Genomic DNA, 17,099 nt, shown 5'->3' on the forward strand with positions numbered 1-17,099 from the left:
AGAGATACTTTGACTTCTTCCCTACCAATTTGGATGCCCTTTATTTCTTTTTCTAGCCTAATTGCTCTGGCTAGGACCTCCAGCACAGTGTTGAATAAGAGTGGTGATAAAGGGCATCCTTGTCTGTGAACTGCCAACCTTTGGTGAGTTAAGCACAAACCATTTGTGCCACCCAGGCACTAGAAATAAGGTGCTAGAAATTACCTGTAAAGCAGAGCCCTTTACATCCTGGCAGGTAATGCAGCTAGACAATAAACAACAATATCAAGCATTTTAAGAAGTGTGTCACACTAGCAGAATAAGCCCATTTTATCAGGGGATCAAAAAGAGAGTCCACAGGAATGGAATAAACTTTAGAGGGGTGTGACATTTGAGATATACTTGAAGAATGGATAAAATTTTCAGCCGAGAAGATATGGATGGGAGGAAAACATTCTAAACAGAAGGAATGGCAAGAAGAAGAATTTGGATCATGGGGATTGGGGCAAACCACTTGTTCCTGAACATAAAATGTATGCATGTATAAAGGACAGTAGGGAAAGATAAGGCTGAAGATACTTATTGTGACCAAGTGAAAGTCCTTGCATAAAACCAGAAAACCAAACCCATTGCCGTTGAGTCAATTCCAACTCATAGCAACCTTGTAGAACCACCCCACAGGGTTTCCCAGTGGATTTGAACTACCGGCCTTTTGGTTAGCAGCCATAGCTCTGAACCACTATACCACCAGGGTTTCCAGTCCTTACGTACCAGCCTGAAAATTTCTATGTAATTTCATGGGCAGTAGTTGGAAATAGAAGATTCTTGAGCAGAGGAAGTAAATGCCATTGGGATTACATTTTTGAAAGTTTTTTTGGTATTGATACATTTAGAATGCCTGTGCAAGAAGTAACCAGAATGTATATGCATCTATGTGACTGTATGCACAGATATTCATACGTGTAATAAAGCACATGGGGGCACAGTTACGGGTACTTCTCAGACATCAGCAAACACCTCATGAGGTTGTATATCTGGGTTTGAAGGATTAGGACCATAGGCTCATGGGACATCTCAGTCAACTGGAATAATATAGTTCATAAAGTTATGTTCTACCTCATAGTTTGGTGAGTAGTTTCTGTGGTCTTAAAAGCTTGCAAGTGGCCATTTAAGATACAACTATTGGTCTCCACTCATCCGGAGCAAAAAAGAAAGGGAAACCAAAGACTCAAAGAAGAAACTGGTCTACAGGACAAAGAGTCTACATGAACTTCGGCCTCATCTACTCTGAGACTAGAACAACTAGATGGTGCCCAGCTACTACTACCAAATGTTCTAATCAGGGCCACAGTAGTGGAGCCTGATAGAATGGGAGAAAAATGTGGAACAGAACTTCAAATTTCTAAAAAAAAATAAAATAAATAACATAAAAACAGATCTATTGGACTAGTTGAGACTGGAGGACTCCCCAAGACTATTGCCCTTAGATACTCTTCACACCTTGAACTAAAACTAACCTCTGAGATCACCTTGTAGCTAAATAACAAATTGGCTTAAAAAATAATGAATATCACCCATAAGTACTGTGCTCCTTTAGAAAATCACCCATATGAGACCAAACAGTCAACATTTACTTTAAAACAAAGGTGACAGTGTAAGGGGGCAGGGAAACTAGATTAATGGAAATGAAACAACCAGAACAGAAATAATGACAATGTTCATGCATTGTGAAGAATGTAACCAGTGTCACTGAACAACTTGTGTAGAAATTGTTGAATGGGAACCTAAACTGCTATGTAAACCTTCACCAAAAACGTAATAAAATATTGTTGTTTAAAAAAAGAATATGTCACCAGGGCCTGAACTAAGATTGTGGCCAAGGGAATAAAAAGTTGGAAAACGTATTTCAGAGATATTTCAAAGACACTCTTAGTTAGACTTGGAGACTGGTTGGATTTGAGAAGGAACCATCAAGTTTTTGCCTGATTATCTACTTCCAAAAGTCAGCCAGTGAAAGTCCTGTGGATCACAATGTGATCCAGTCCACAACCTGTCATGGGGATGGCGAAGGACCACCAGCGTTTCGTTCAGTGTGTGCATGGGGTCGCTCGCCATGAGTCGGGCGGATTTGAAGACCACCACCAACAACAACAAGCTGGGAAAATTGTAGTGCCATTAACATAGGAAGTCAGGATGCTGGTCAAAGAATTCTCTTCGGGACGTATTGCGTTTCAGGTGATTCCAGGGCATTCAAGGAAAGATGCTTACAAAAGAAGTTAGAAATAGGGCCAGCGTAGAAATTCATCCATGGAGGGGCAACTATGGGAATGGCGGGAACTGCCAGGAATTGAGAAGAGAGTGATTGGAAGAGGCTGTGGACATAGTCTTGGGGTATGGCCACAGGTCCCCGCCCAGGTGCTCCAGCCGTTCCCTTCTCCCAGCAGTTTGCCAGGAAGGGTCAAGTCAAACAAGCTGCTTCCCCTGAAAAATCCTTAGAGATTTCAGATAATGTGAAGAGACTGTTCATATTTTATCCAGTTTTATATACTGAATTTACTCAGATTAAAATCAATCTGCAGTCCTCACTTGGGAAAACCACATAGCCACTTCTGTCTTCAGAAAAAAAAAGAAACTCTTTACTTTGGCTCTGATGTCCTGCTCACCCCTCCTCAAAGATTGTCAGTCGATTTCTGAAATAGCAGATGCCTAAAATTCAGAGGAGCTACAATATTGCCAACTACCTTTTATAGTTCATTTTTCCAGGCCATCCCCTGAATAGAGGTACACAGGAAATGAATGGTTCCTGTAACTGGCATATATAAATACAATTTGTCTTGATTTCAGACGATGTTCCTAGGTTTACCCCTACCATAACTCAAATTTTGTTTTCTTCTGGGAGAGAAAAAAGGTATAAGTGACCTACCCCCCAAAATAGACCTTGCTCTTGAGTTTACAGCTTACGTTTTTTTGTGTGTGCAGATTTTATCCTATAAATCCTAGTGACCCATCACTGGGGGAGCTTCAGAAAAAAACCCTAAACCTTTCATGTCCTTTGTTGTTTTCTCAAGGTCAAATGCTGCAAGTACTGGCCGGATGACACAGAGATCTATAAAGACATTAAAGTGACCCTGATAGAAACAGAGCTCCTTGCAGAATATGTGATAAGAACATTTGCTGTTGAAAAGGTACGTTTTCATACTGCTTCTAAAAGCTCTGGTTAGATGTCAGTGCTACTATACTAGCCTTGGTAATGTAGCTAGGGTAACTTATACGTGCTCACACCTGAATGCAGGTAAGCTCTAGCTAGTCATTTCTCAAGACTGCATCTTGTCCTCAGGGCCTATAAGAGCTCAGTTCCATCTTAACAAGTCATTCCCATTTCATAAGATTCTATAATTTGCTACTAAACCAAAAAATAATGTCAATTTGTCTGTTACCCTTTTTGTTCTATCCATGTGTTTCTCTTTGTTCACAGATAGTTTGATAAATTTCCTTCGTGTTGTATGTTCATATGGGTTTCCCGTTAGTGGGTTAGTACAAGTGTTGAGAAACAGGGCCCAACTCCTCCTGGGACCCCTCTACTTCCTTGAGACTTCTCAAGCCTACAGTGTAACATGGACTGGTGGGTTTTCCAGGAAGAAGTGACCTGCCTGGAAGCACAGCTGGCTGATTGGCTGTGAGACATGGGAAACTCTAACATGAACAACACGTTCAGCCATGCTCACTCCCATCTGAGTTTAGTCTTGTGCAGTTGTTGGTGTGGAGTCGGGGCGTGCTGTGTGGGGGCTCTACTCGGCCTCACCCCACACGCATGGCTGGGCTCCTTCTCTGGGAAGCACTGTAGGGCATGAAGGGAATTTCCTTATTCCCCCCTTTCTGCTGACATAGGGAGGGGCCGGAAGTGAAGCAAAACGCAGTCCAGCCAGGAAAGTATCACAGGTAGGCTGTTGAGACAGTGGAGGTGGTGTGGCTGAGCACTCTGCCTTCAGTCCTCATCTTGCCTGTGATGAAGGGGACACCCGCTTTTGTCTCTGAGGTCTACAGACTTCATGTCAAGAGCTGACTCTGCAGAGCTGAGTGCTGCACATCAGCCCTGGACATAGCCATTCTGTCATGGAACAAGGAAGACCTGCCCCCTTCAACAGTAGCAGGTCCCTTTGGAGTTCCTGGCTCATAGTGGACTGCTGGGCGCTGGGCGCTGGGCCTTCCTCTCTACCCTGTATCCTCATTGCATCTAAATGCACTTTGGGGTTAACAAGAGCAGTTTTAGGAAGTCAAGGAAATTGCAGTATCTGCTCATTGGGTGATTTGCCCTGATTTTTTGAACTACCTACTTGGCAAATCCATATTTGTCATAGAATCACAAAGACTTTGGTTTATTTTAATCTGTTTCTCATACTATTTAGCATTTTTTTCTTGGCCTGTCTTTTTAAAGAAGCAGGCAGGAGGCGTGGAAACTTCAAAGAATGTGGGGTTCTGGGGACTCAAGTCTTCAAGTTCTGAGCCTCATGCTTTGATGTCACTTTTTTCCTTCTGAGGCAGGGTTGGGAAAAAAAAAAAAAACTCATGGAGGATTTTTGTGTGGCTCTTGGCAAGAGCACTCATGAATAACTGCATTAAAATAGATAGCGATAAAAGACCCTCAGTGTTTTTTCTTTAAAAAAAAATTCCTCCAAAGGCCATCACTTAAACACAGAGTTCTTTGAACAATAGTCAGCTCTCTAATAAGCTGGAAATGCATGTCTGTTGCGAAAGGAAGGGTTTGTTTGTTTCTTTGCTCTTTTTTTAACCTCTTACTGTACTCGCACACATCCCCAGCGGCACAGAAATGTGTCTGGAATACCCCGTTATTTCAGTCATTAAACGAGCCGTGAAGAGGTGGGGGAAGGAAGGAGAGGAAGAGGAGCTTGTTAATACATTTGGGGAAATCAAAATGACATGTTAGTAATTTTCTAACCGGGCAATTGGAATCTTTAAGAAAAACAAATCATTAGTACTCTTATGGAGCTCTTCAAATAGGCTTCAAACTTTCTCATTAGAGGAGAAAGAAAAAGAAAGAAAAAAATTGAGATTCCTGCAATTCTGATTCTATTTTGAGAGTATGTTCCAGTGGGGGACCTAAAGGTGAAAAAACGGATTTGTGCTTTACTCTTCAAAACAAACGCATGCATTACAGCTTGAAAAACTGATGGATTCCTGTTTTGCATCTGATTGTCATCTTTCCCTTCCCACATATCTGATGACTCAAAGCTAAACAACATTGTGACAGCATACGGTGCCCGTCACATCTGGAGGAGGACGGTTCCCAGGTCTCTGTGGATCAAGGCTCTCTGCTGAGCCTGTCCCTCTTCTCTAATGGGCAGGAAGGGAGCTGACAATGGGCACTGAATTCTCTCTGCCCGGGAAACGCCTGGGGCTCAGAGGGGCCGGTGGTCCTACTGCCTCAAAGACAGGACATTTGGAGCATGATTCATTCCCTTTACAAATACTGATTAAGTGCCCACTCTGTGCTAGGCACTATTGTACATCTTGGGCTCTTCTTTCCTGCTATATTACATGGAAAAGTGGGTGACTATCACTTTTTATGTATCATTAATACTTGCTATAATTTAAAATAAAAAATATAGACAAAATATCATTGATACCAATTGGGAAGTATTTGGTTTGTGGCCACTGATCACATCTTATGATTTTCTTCCCCAAATGTATTACAGAAGAGCAAAAGGAGAAACCATGTTAATGAACAAGAATTGGAGTTGGCTCAGGAACAATTTGTTTTGCTAATCTTGTAAATCATGAACACACTGGAGGGGGGTGGTTATTTGAGAAACACGTTTTCTGGATATCGGAAACTGACATTCACCTTGCTAAGAAAATAAGTCTTAGAGAAATCAGCTAGGGGCCCATCTCATGATGGATGGGGTTCAAGACTTGGGGATGGTGGAGCTGAAATCTAGCAAAGCCAGAAAGGGACATGTTGCAAACAAAATGAAGCAAAGCAAAAACACGACAGGGGAGTAGTGTCCCCTTTGGAAAAAATAGATATATTCCAAGTAAGCTTTCCCAGTTGGTGGGATGCTTGTTACCAAATTGGGAGCATCCCTGAACAGTCACCATACAGAGACCCTGGGGAGAGCCCTCTAGAGGCTTGGAGGTGTTCATGGCCAACCATATGTCCTCTGATGGAGAGGTGGAAATGACCAAATGTTTCCATGGTTTCAGCAACAAGAAATTTGGGCTCCAACCACCGAGTAGTATTACTCTGTAATCACAGAGCATATTTAGCAGACGACAATGTTGATTTTCGTTTGTAACTTTCTGACTGCATAATTCCTTAGTACTTAAACTCCATGAAAGAATAGCATCCCAGAGAAATAAAGCCTCAGCATTTTTGGGCTATTAAACTAACACGTACTACCACATTGATAGCACACAAATCTTACCTTAAACTCTGTGATTGTTTGCCTCTGCTAGTGTTTCAAAGCACATAAAAATTCTGAATTTCTTCTCTTCTCACTGATGTATGTGAATAATGACTTATGGTGAACATGGTAAGGTTAGTGGGTGTTCAATTTTACAGTATATAACCCCAAACCTAGGGCCTTACACAAAGATGGTATCTGGTAAAACACTCCTTGAATAAGGAAAGGAAGTCAAATCTGGTCCCCAAAGTACACTAGCCTTGATTCTGGAAGTCATTTTTGCATTCAAAGAAATCCTTTGCTTTAAAACACAGTCTTGATATGTAGACTCAGAGCTAGAAAAAAAATTGGGTATATAAATCAACCTAATTATTCTGAAAAACCTGAAGTTATCATTCTTTTTGCCTTCCCTTCAGTTCAACGGCCAGGCGACTCTCTCCAATTCACTGATCTAACATTGAATTCCAGCAGATACACCCTATGATTTCCATGGTACACATTGCCTGTTTTCCACAAGCTGACATCCGTTTGCAGACAGAAGGCCGTGCCCTGTAGTCACCCCAGTTGTTGATGGTTGAATGAATGGGCTCAGTGTTTACCTGAATTACAGGAGAAACCTAACTAACTGAGTTGCCACTGAAAATGAGTTCCCTGAGGTATCTAGCTGGGAAGTAGCCCTCTTCATTCATATAGCCAACATTTCTGAGCACCCACCACGGGTGCCCCTCAGGGGCCAGTTGACCAGTAAGCAAGGTACACACGGGCTTACTTGTGCTTTCTTACTCATCTGCAGTGCACAGTTTCACATGGGTTTCAGCACGTCTTTGCTGTGATGAAAACAGGTGAAATTATGCAGTACAGATGAGTAAGTAAGCACAAGTAAGCCCATGCATACCTTGCTTATTGGCTAATCTGTCCCTGTTTTGTTGGAGGCCCTGTACAAAGAGATTCCAGAACACGAAAGACCCAGAACTCAAGGGTCATGCATTTCAGTAGCTAATATCCTTCAGTTCCTTTAGGTCCCTGTTCTGTGCCTCACCTTACAGCGCTCCATAGGCTCTAAGGGACACACAAACTTTTTACATGTTCTACGTTTTAGAAGGGAACTTCAAAGAATGAAAGAGATCCGTCCGTTTGCTGGAATTGCGCGTGTAAATTAGCTTTTTACCCAAGCATCACCTCCCCTTTCACACCCATGAACGTCTCCCTAAGTCTTACGGCTTTCTAATTGTGTATTGAACCTAAAAACGACCGTCTTCCCCGGCAGTGCAGAGTTTTCCAGCCCCAGGCTTACAGTGTAGGGGTGCTTTGCACTGCCCTGGTTGTTCTTACTTATTGTCTCTTTTCCTTTGTCCCCCTCCTTGTGTGGCTGGTGGTCATGGGCAGAGAGGCATTCATGAAATCCGGGAGATCAGACAGTTCCACTTCACTGGCTGGCCCGATCATGGGGTCCCGTACCACGCTACAGGGCTGCTGGGGTTCGTCCGGCAGGTCAAGTCCAAGAGCCCGCCCAATGCAGGCCCACTGGTGGTGCACTGCAGGTAAGCAGAGTGTCCAGGGCCTCTTACGAGAAGCACAGTGGCTAATGGGCACAGGGTCTCCTTTGGGGGTGAGGAAAATGTCTGGAACTAGATAGAGGGGTGGTTACTCAGCATTGTGAATGCGCTGTCACTGAGTCGTACACATTAAATGGTTAATTTTGTGTTATTGAATTTCACCTCAATAAAATGTTTTGTTAAGAAGCAGCACAGTGGTCCCTGTTCCTTCCACTGACAGACCCTCTTGTCCTTCAGTGCTGGCGCAGGGCGGACTGGCTGTTTCATCGTCATTGACATCATGCTGGACATGGCGGAAAGAGAAGGGGTGGTGGACATCTATAACTGCGTCAGGGAGCTGCGTTCACGGAGGGTGAACATGGTGCAGACGGAGGTACTCTGCTCTGCTCCCCAGTGTCTCTCCCCGTCCCCATCCCAGAACCAAGAGGAAAGAAATCCAGGCAGTTATCTCTGCAAAACTCCCTAGAAGGAAAGATGATACACCTGGCAAATCCCTGTTTCCTGCTGTCCTTCCTTCCTCCCTTCCTTTCATTTTTCTTTTCATAAACAAACAAAAAGGCCAGGAGTTTTCCAAGTAACACTGTCTGCAGCCCTAGGCCTAAATTTGCTCCCTGCATCTGATTCATGGGACCAGATCATAGTGTCTACATTATTATTATTTTATCTTAACTAGCTGGTAACCAGAGTAAGGCCACTCCTGAGAACAGCCAGGCTCTGCCAGGTGGCTGTAGGGTAACCCCTGTATATTTGTTCTTCTTCAGGGGTGCTGGCAAGAACAGTAGCCTACTGCCTCTAAAGCTCCTGTCTGTTGCTGGCACAGTGGGGCTGTCCTGATGTGTAAAAGTGCTATATGCCACCTAGTAACTCTGTCCGCTAGAATTCAAGGGGTATCAGGAATTTAAGTTGTTGAGGAATAGTGTTAGGTTCTGCTCCTAGGAAATTCCTGTTTTTACTAATAATTGATAACTTTTAGTAGGGATTACACCTACCCCCTGCAAAATGATTCATGAAGGAGAATGAGGAACCTTATTAGATTGTGCATTAAAGTTCACAAAAGCCACTGGGAAACCTGATTTCTTCTTTTTTTTTTTTTTTTAACAGACATAAAGAAAGAGTAGAAACTGTCAGTGCTGCTCTCAGTCTCTTTTCTTTGGAATGAGAATATTTTGTTTTAAAGATAATAATGATAATTTATTTCTAATTTGTACTTTACAGTAGATCAAATGTTGCCCCATCCATTTCCTCACTGGGTCCTCTTATTTAAGGTGGTGTTGTATAGAAGTGGCTGTTTTTGAGACTTAAGAGTTATAGTTATTTATAGAAATTAAAAAGTAACAAGAGACTTTTTTACATCTAGTGTAATGAAAGAGTTATAATCAATATGGTAAAACTGTAGTAATTAGTTGTAGGGCAAGTCAGTGCCAATTCAGAATGAGAGGACCCGTTTTCAAACTGTGGGTTTATTTAACGTACTACAAGAGTTCTATGGACACATGCAGGCAGTCCCCATGTTATGAACATCCAACTTACGGCCGACTAGTACTTGCCCTTTAATGTTATGGAAATTTGCCCTCACTTTGAAAAGACTGAACCAGTCCCTACTCAAACACAAATGCTTCATCACGATCATCTTCGCTTGCTGTATGTGCAGCTCTTAAAAAAGGCTTTGAGCTTTTCTTGCGCTCAAGTCAGGCTGAGAGCCGTATGCCTGTTCCGAGTTACCTACAAATTCGACTTAAAGGCACAGTTAGGAACGGATCTCCTTCGTAAGCTAGAGAGTGCCTGTAAGGGCTTCTGTAATTATCACATTAATTAATGTTTTAAACTGAGTGATTCTGAGTGCTCGGGACATTATCGAGTTACAGTGCTGGCTCTGATGTTTATCAGTGCCTGCTTGTGTCTAGTCAGGCAGTAAAATACCGCGGCTCTGAGCCCGTTTGTCCCTCCCTCTTTGTACCACCGCACGTTGCCAGCCAGGTGACTTGCCCAGCTGTGCCGTTAGGAAGCGGCTTCCTGACACTGGAATACCCAGTCTCCTGGTGCTCAGCGTCTCAGGCCTCTTTTCTGTCAGGAACGCATTGTGTGCCATAGCCATGTTCCCGTATCTGGACCCTGTGGGGTTAGACCGCTGCTGTGTCTTCCCCCCTCCTCCAGCCTGGCACCTTGGTCTCTCTCACTAACTAGTCCCATCTGCCTCACCAGGAGCAGTACGTGTTCATCCACGATGCGATCCTGGAAGCCTGTCTCTGTGGAGACACGTCTGTCCCTGCTTCCCAAGTCAGGTCTCTGTACTATGATATGAACAAACTGGACCCTCAGACAAACTCCAGCCAGATTAAAGAGGAGTTCCGGGTAAGTCATACCAAAGGGAGAGGCGGGTTGGCAGTAATCTTGCTCCTCGTGAAGGTTCTCCAGGTCAGCCCTTGGACCCTTGAACTAACCCAGGGCTTCTCAGCACTGTTGACGTTTGGGGCCACATAATTGCTTGTTTGGGCGGCTGCCCCGCATTTTAGGGCATTTAGCAGCATCCCTGATCTCTGCCCACTAGACACCAGTAGCACCATCACCCCACCTCCAGCTGTGACAACCAAAAATGTGCCCAGACATTGCCCCATGTCCCCGGGCGGGAGCGAGAGCCTAGCTGAGAACCACTAGGCTAACAGGGCTGTTTATTCCCCCTTGGAAGCAAACAGCGAGGTATCCCCACACACCCTGAACCCCTTGTTCACAGTGTAACCATGGGTACAGTCAGCCATAGAAATGTGCATTAAGAAGACTTTCTGGACAGTATTTCTTCATTGAATTCCTCACGTTCAAGCTTTGTCTAAATGTACCTGGCTGTAGGGCCAAACTCTTCCCCAGCCTCTCACCTTCCAAATCCCCAGATGTCCAGCTCTAGACAGACTCGATGGCTCTTAATCGTAGGGATCCATGTGGCCCCTATGCCTCTGTCTCTGGCCCTTATGTCTGATGGACACAGTCTGTGGACAAGATCCAGGGAGCGAAAAGAGAAATGACAATGTACCCGTGCATGGCCGAGCCCCTCTGTATGGGGTGTGTGTGTGTGTGCGCGCGCGCGTGCGCCTGTGGGGGCGAGGGGACTGTCTTGTAGTTAGCTGCAGGAAACTTGGGTCTTCTCAAGTCTGAACGTGAGACAAATGCCGAGCTGCCTCGTCTTCGTGTCTGTCTTTGGTCGTGTAGACCCTGAACATGGTGACGCCGACGCTCCGTGTGGAGGACTGCAGCATAGCCCTTCTGCCGCAGAACCACGAGAAGAACCGGTGCATGGACGTCCTGCCCCCAGACCGCTGCCTGCCCTTCCTTATCACCATCGACGGGGAGAGCAGCAACTACATCAACGCCGCCCTGATGGACGTAAGCCCTCCGTCTGCACAGGGACAGGGAGCTATGTTCTCTCCTGGGGACAGGCCCTCTTGTTCTACTCACCTACTCGTTTTCTCTTTTTTGATACAAACTATCTTTTCAACCAAACGCATTTCAGATCCCGCATGTTTTTGTGTCAGGGCTGAGGTACTTAGTCTCTCAGAGACAACGCATCCGGAAGTATTGATAAATGAAACATGTCCCAGTTACTCCAGGAGCACTTACATTTAACCTGCTGGCCAGAGAGCAATAGACAGCTATTAAGTCACTGAGGCAGTGAGGTGGGATGATGTGGTTTACAGCGTATTTTAGCCCCCTTTCCTGCTAACTTTGGCAGTAATTAACATGAGGGGAAAATTGCCTGTCAGTACAGATCGTACACTACTCATTCTGTCCTGTCAGCCTATTTACTGCTAACTGAAGGAACACTTGCTCTTCAATGGATGGAAAAAGTGAATGAATATTTTCAGAGCTCACGTGGAAATTTGAATTCCATCGGTGTGGTATCAGTAAAACTGAACTGAAATTTGTTTGAAGTTCCCCAGAGCTGTAAAGGACAACTGCATCCTTTTACAGCAGAAATAGGTAGCACCGTTGCCCATACAAATGACAAGCAGATTTTAGGGAAGGTAGAACTATTTTAATTATGCTTAATTTTTAAAGAAAAGTTAAATATTCTCCATTAAAATAATTATGTATGGGGTGATATACCCTTCTACTAGAAATACCAAAAATGTATGAGCTATTTATTAAGTTTCCTTGATTTCAAACTGAGAATATTTTATTATTGTTATTTTGCAGATAGGTTCATATTTAGTCTATTTTGGTGCTGATGATAGCGATACAATTCTAAATATGTTCAGTTGCTAAATATGTTGCTAAATAGGCTTATTTAGCACAAGCTTCCATGTGTACAAAATAGCTTCCTTCCGTAACATTTTCCTGGGTATATTTGGATCTTTCTGCTTTGTGTTTGCAGAGCTATAAACAGCCTTCGGCTTTCATAGTCACCCAGCATCCTTTGCCAAACACAGTCAAAGACTTCTGGAGGCTGGTCCTGGATTATCACTGCACGTCTGTAGTTATGCTAAATGATGTGGATCCCGCCCAGGTGAGACTCATGAATTACTGCTGTCAGAGCTGGTGCCACAGGGTCACATCCGGGTTTGCTTGGTCTGCATGTGAGAAGGGCAGGCACCACGCCGGCGCCAGGCCACAGACACGAGCAAGGATTGAGAACTGCAGTGCTGAAATGCGAATGTGAAAGCCAGCTGGAATCAGGGGTGAGAGCAGAAAGTCGGCAGAAAGCAAAAAAGAAGGGCAGAGATGATAGAGTAGGAGTGACAGGGCAAGGCGGCAGTCAGATGTGAGGCTGTCCCAAGAGGATGAGAACACCGACTGGAGCGGGGACAAGGTAGTGGACAAGTCAGAACTAAACAGGAAACCGAACACATCAGAGCGGATGGCAGAGCAGACTGGGGAGCGGTAAGGAAGGGCTCCACCTCGTGACGTAGCCCTTGGTCCATCCCTGGAGCCTTTCTGAGCTTTCTGGCACGGTTTACCTGGAACCTGCAGGTAGAGATGGGGGAGCTGACAAGGAGGTGCAGAGAGAGGCAAATGATTTTAAGGGACAGTAATTAATTTTGTCAACCCTTTGGTAAAGATATTGAAAAGAATTAACACTAGGGCTTAGAGATAAAGGAAGATCAGAATGATCAATGGGTTTTTGCATTGCTTCTCAAACATGAAGAGAAAGAACTGGACAGTGATAACTCAGTCTCAGTAATGGGCTTAGAAATGCTTTCCTACAGGAAGTCAACAGGTGAGCGTTAGCTCAGTGGTCCTGTAGGAGGAGGATTTATTGTTGCATTTGATGCTTTACGGTTAGGTTATACCCATGACAGACGTAACCACCATGACGGAGGGTGTTACTGAAAGTTTGAACTTGTTCTGGAATCAAGTTAATTTACTATTTAATAGAGAGAAATTCTTTAAAAAACAAAAAAAAAGACGTCTGAATTATTTCAGCTTCCAGCTGGACAAGATGTGTCCTTCCTAACATCTGCTTTGTGGCCATCAATCTACCCATAAATGGCATGGACATCACACCCAATTCTCTACTGTTCTTAATTATGTTTGTAGCACAACATTATATCATTAAGACTCTGCCCTGAAAGCTAGTGAATGAAATAATAATGCTGCTTCTTGTTCTCATCTAGTCCTTTTGCTTAAGGAGCTTAAATATTTAGAACTGGTCCCACTGATCCTTTCGGAAGGATACGTTGCAGATGGTCATAAACACATGCAGGTGCCTGGGTTCAGGGAGCGTAAAACTCAGAATGGAGCCCAGGAGCCTGGTTGTCTAACGTAAGTGCCACGGGTTAAATTTCACTGGTTCAGAATTCTTCACTAGCAGACAGTTACAGGATAAGGGACGTGACGTCTCTTTAGAATTGCCCTGTTTCTTTCCTAAAGTGAATCCGGAAATGTAGGGATATAACGGTTTCTGTTCGTATTAGTGAACAAGACTTTAATGATTTTAGTGTGTTCTTTTTGAACAGGAGTGTTTGGATTCTAAGCTGCATTCTAAACCCAGACTATCTGGATTAACACCAATGGTTGGCTTACTGTGGTAGATGAGACAAAGGGATACAGGTCTGTTCAGCAGACAGCTGATTTTCAGAGTGAGAGAAAGAGAGGGCTGGGACTCAGTCTCTCAGGGAACACTAAACTAAGCATTTGCATGTAAAAGCCTTGCAATTGTACAAGAATAGCACTCAACTTTCAACATATTTATAGGTCTGGCTCATGGATGTGTTATGCACCATTTAAGCCATTTTCTACCCAGTTTACTTGGGCAAAGGGTAGAAAGGGCTGAATGCCAAGAGCCCGGCCCTGGCCTGGGCCATTCATATTTCTGGCGTGAGTGACAAGCCTTTTAATGAGGAGGTTGAACTAGGAAGAAGCAGAAAGCAAAACTAAGTCAGTAGGAAAGCAGGCAGGACAGTTCACACGTGCACGTTCTGGCTTCTCTTACCGTCTCACCTGCCCCTTGTAATGCCTGTTCGTTTCCACCATGGGTACACGACAGATCGCAGAAAGAAAACAAACATCAGCATGCTGTGGTTTGACAAGGCAGTTTTAGAACTCGTCATCAGGAAGTTCTGGCAAAGAAGGAAAACTTTCATGGAAGTATTATTTAAAATAAATAAATGCAATTTATAAAATGTCATAGACTCAGATAACATAAAAGCACCCTTGGTTATCCTACTTTCAGTCTTAATCACAAAGTCAGAACCTTCAACTTCTTCATAATTGAGAAAATATTGCTGTTTCGGTGAACCGCTGTTAACTGAAAACTTTCTCGCCACCTTGGACATAAGTCAACCTTTGACAATGAGATTTTAGAGCCTTTGGAAAATGAGATTCAGCAGCAGATTCTCTTTTTGTGGTGTAAAGAGTGTCACTCATCATTGTGCCTGAAATGAGGTGACATGTTTTGTGTCTGCTCTGGGCCCAACAGGTTATAAAATAATGATGTACTTGCCCTCTTGCCTCACCACAAGCGATTTGTCCCTCAGGTAAATCAGAAAATGCCAGTGGGACACCAAGTCCCAACAGAAGTTTGCTTTCAAACTTTAAATGCCTGTTAGGGTTTCAGGGTTATCTTTTTAGGAAAGGTGTTTAAAGAGAAGAGATCTCCATCGTGGCTCTTCTGCCCTGCCTTTCTCCGGGTTCAGTATTTTTGCGAGCAGTATAGTATTTTGTGGAAATGGAAGCCCCTCTCTTGGATGCCGCCAGGCCCGGCATCACTCATACCACGCAAAGTTGTGTGTGACATTTGTGCGAAAGTTCTGGTTACCCAGTATTGCCAGGTCCTGGGGTTTGAGACCCTAGGAAATTGTGTTTTTAGTTAAAACCCCCTCCAGGTAAAACAGAAAAGCATTTCCTATATCTTCCGATATGTGAACTGGAAGGGTTTGGACCAGAACACGAAAAAGCAACCCAACACTGTTATCGGCTCTGAAACATGGCACAAAATAGCCCCGTTCCCGAAAGTGATTATGGACTATGATGCGAGCCCAGACAGTGGAGGATGGAGATTTTCGTGTGGAAAGGTATGCGTGCCATCTTCCTTGCGATGGTAGCCAGCGGCATCTCTCCAGGGCCTGATAAGAGTTCCTTTCGGCACACAAAAGAGATTGTACAAAGGGATGTGTTGAACCATATCCACGTGCCCTTCTAGGAAGGCAGGATGGTTCATCAGTAAAGGAGGTTTTCTGGGAAAACAAATGAAAAACTACTGGAAGGACAGCGGGAGTTGGGGAATCAGCCAACAAAAAAGACCTGAATTACACCTGCCAGAAGGAAAGAAAGGACAATGAAGTGAATCAATGAAGTACTAAGAATTACTGAATGTTTATACTGGCCTTATTCAAACCGTTCAGAGTAACATTATTGTTAACCTTGCATTTCTGTGTTTCTGTGTTTTGAATTCAGTTGTGTCCCCAGTACTGGCCAGAAAACGGCGTACACAGACATGGCCCCATCCAGGTGGAGTTCGTTTCTGCTGATTTAGAAGAGGACATCATCAGCAGGATATTCCGTATTTACAATGCAGCCCGAGTAAGAGTTATAACCAGTGTCGCTTGTTATTATGCTTCCCGTTGTTTTCTCATTCCTCAAATACTTAGAGTGCCCGCTCGATGCCCAGCCCTGTTCTCGGAGCTTGGGACACATCGTGAACCAAACAAGCTCACTGACCTTGTGCTTGTGTTCTCGTGGGAAAAGACAGACAATAAATAATGGATCTAATAAACTATGCAGTGTGTTAGAAGGCTGTAAATGCTATAGAAAGACAAAGGGGTAGAGAGTGCTAGGGCCTTGAGCAGGAGGAAGAGCTGGCTTCTTTTTTAAATAGTTCCCGCTGTTTGAGCCAAGACCGGAAGGAAGTGAGGCAGTAACGTGATGGGGACTCTGGCAGATGTGACAGCCGGTGCTCAGGCCCGAAGGCGGGGCCTGGCCTGGTGGGGTCCCGGAGCACGGCAAGCACAGGTGGGAGCACCAGCGAGAGCAGTTCATGCGGGAGGGCTGGGGAGCAGAGGTCAGGCGGGTAGGCAGTGTGGGCCATAGGCGGGAGCAACTAAAGAACCATCACAGGGTTGTGCGTAGAAGAATCGCGTGCTGTAAGTTATATTTACAAGGAACACCCTGGCCTCCGTGCGGACAGACTGCACAGGCTGAGACCAGCCAGGAGGCTGCTGCAGTCATCCGTGGGACGGGACCAGGGCCAGGACCAGAGTGCCAGCAGGTGGGGAGATGCCAAGGGGTGGTCGAGCCAAAGGCCAGCGTCAAGGATGGCCCTTGAGATTGTGTGCAGATGACTCGGAAGGCAGGTCAACGAGCACTGAGTTACAGAAGCCGAGGGTGTGGCAGGATTGGGGTGCAGGAGCACGGGGAGAGGATGGGGAGTTCAAAATTGGCATATCAGGCTCGGAATGACCCTGAGACATGCAAGTGGAAATAGCGAGTCAACAGCTGAGTGTTCGAGGGTGAATTCAGGAGCAAGGTCTGGCCTAGAGATACAAATCTGTGACTGTCTGGAATACTGGTGGTATCTGAAGCCAGGAGGCTGAATGGAATCATCAAGGAAGGGAATAGAGAGAGAAAAGAGAAGGGGACCAAGGACTGAGCTTAGGGCCCCCATCAGTAAGAGATCAGAGAAAAGAAGGCCGAGGCAGAGACGGAGAGCTCGGTG

General features: G+C 44.6%; 1 protein-coding gene across 2 annotated transcripts in view; it reads left to right on the plus strand.

The window, feature by feature from the left end:
- The window catches only part of PTPRM (protein tyrosine phosphatase receptor type M), a 746,511-nt gene that overhangs the window by 696,291 nt on the left and 33,121 nt on the right, over nucleotides 1-17,099 (plus strand). For both annotated transcript variants that reach the window (XM_004385786.3, XM_012558215.1), the window contains 7 exons: nucleotides 3,048-3,164; nucleotides 7,788-7,942; nucleotides 8,195-8,330; nucleotides 10,160-10,309; nucleotides 11,159-11,332; nucleotides 12,321-12,452; nucleotides 15,842-15,967. In XM_004385786.3, the coding sequence (XP_004385843.1) occupies nucleotides 3,048-3,164; nucleotides 7,788-7,942; nucleotides 8,195-8,330; nucleotides 10,160-10,309; nucleotides 11,159-11,332; nucleotides 12,321-12,452; nucleotides 15,842-15,967 (990 nt within the window). The remainder of the gene's footprint in view (nucleotides 1-3,047; nucleotides 3,165-7,787; nucleotides 7,943-8,194; nucleotides 8,331-10,159; nucleotides 10,310-11,158; nucleotides 11,333-12,320; nucleotides 12,453-15,841; nucleotides 15,968-17,099) is intronic.

Source organism: Trichechus manatus, unplaced genomic scaffold (assembly GCF_000243295.1).
Source record: "Trichechus manatus latirostris isolate Lorelei unplaced genomic scaffold, TriManLat1.0 scaffold00146, whole genome shotgun sequence".
In the NCBI taxonomy this organism is placed as follows: domain Eukaryota; kingdom Metazoa; phylum Chordata; class Mammalia; order Sirenia; family Trichechidae; genus Trichechus; species Trichechus manatus.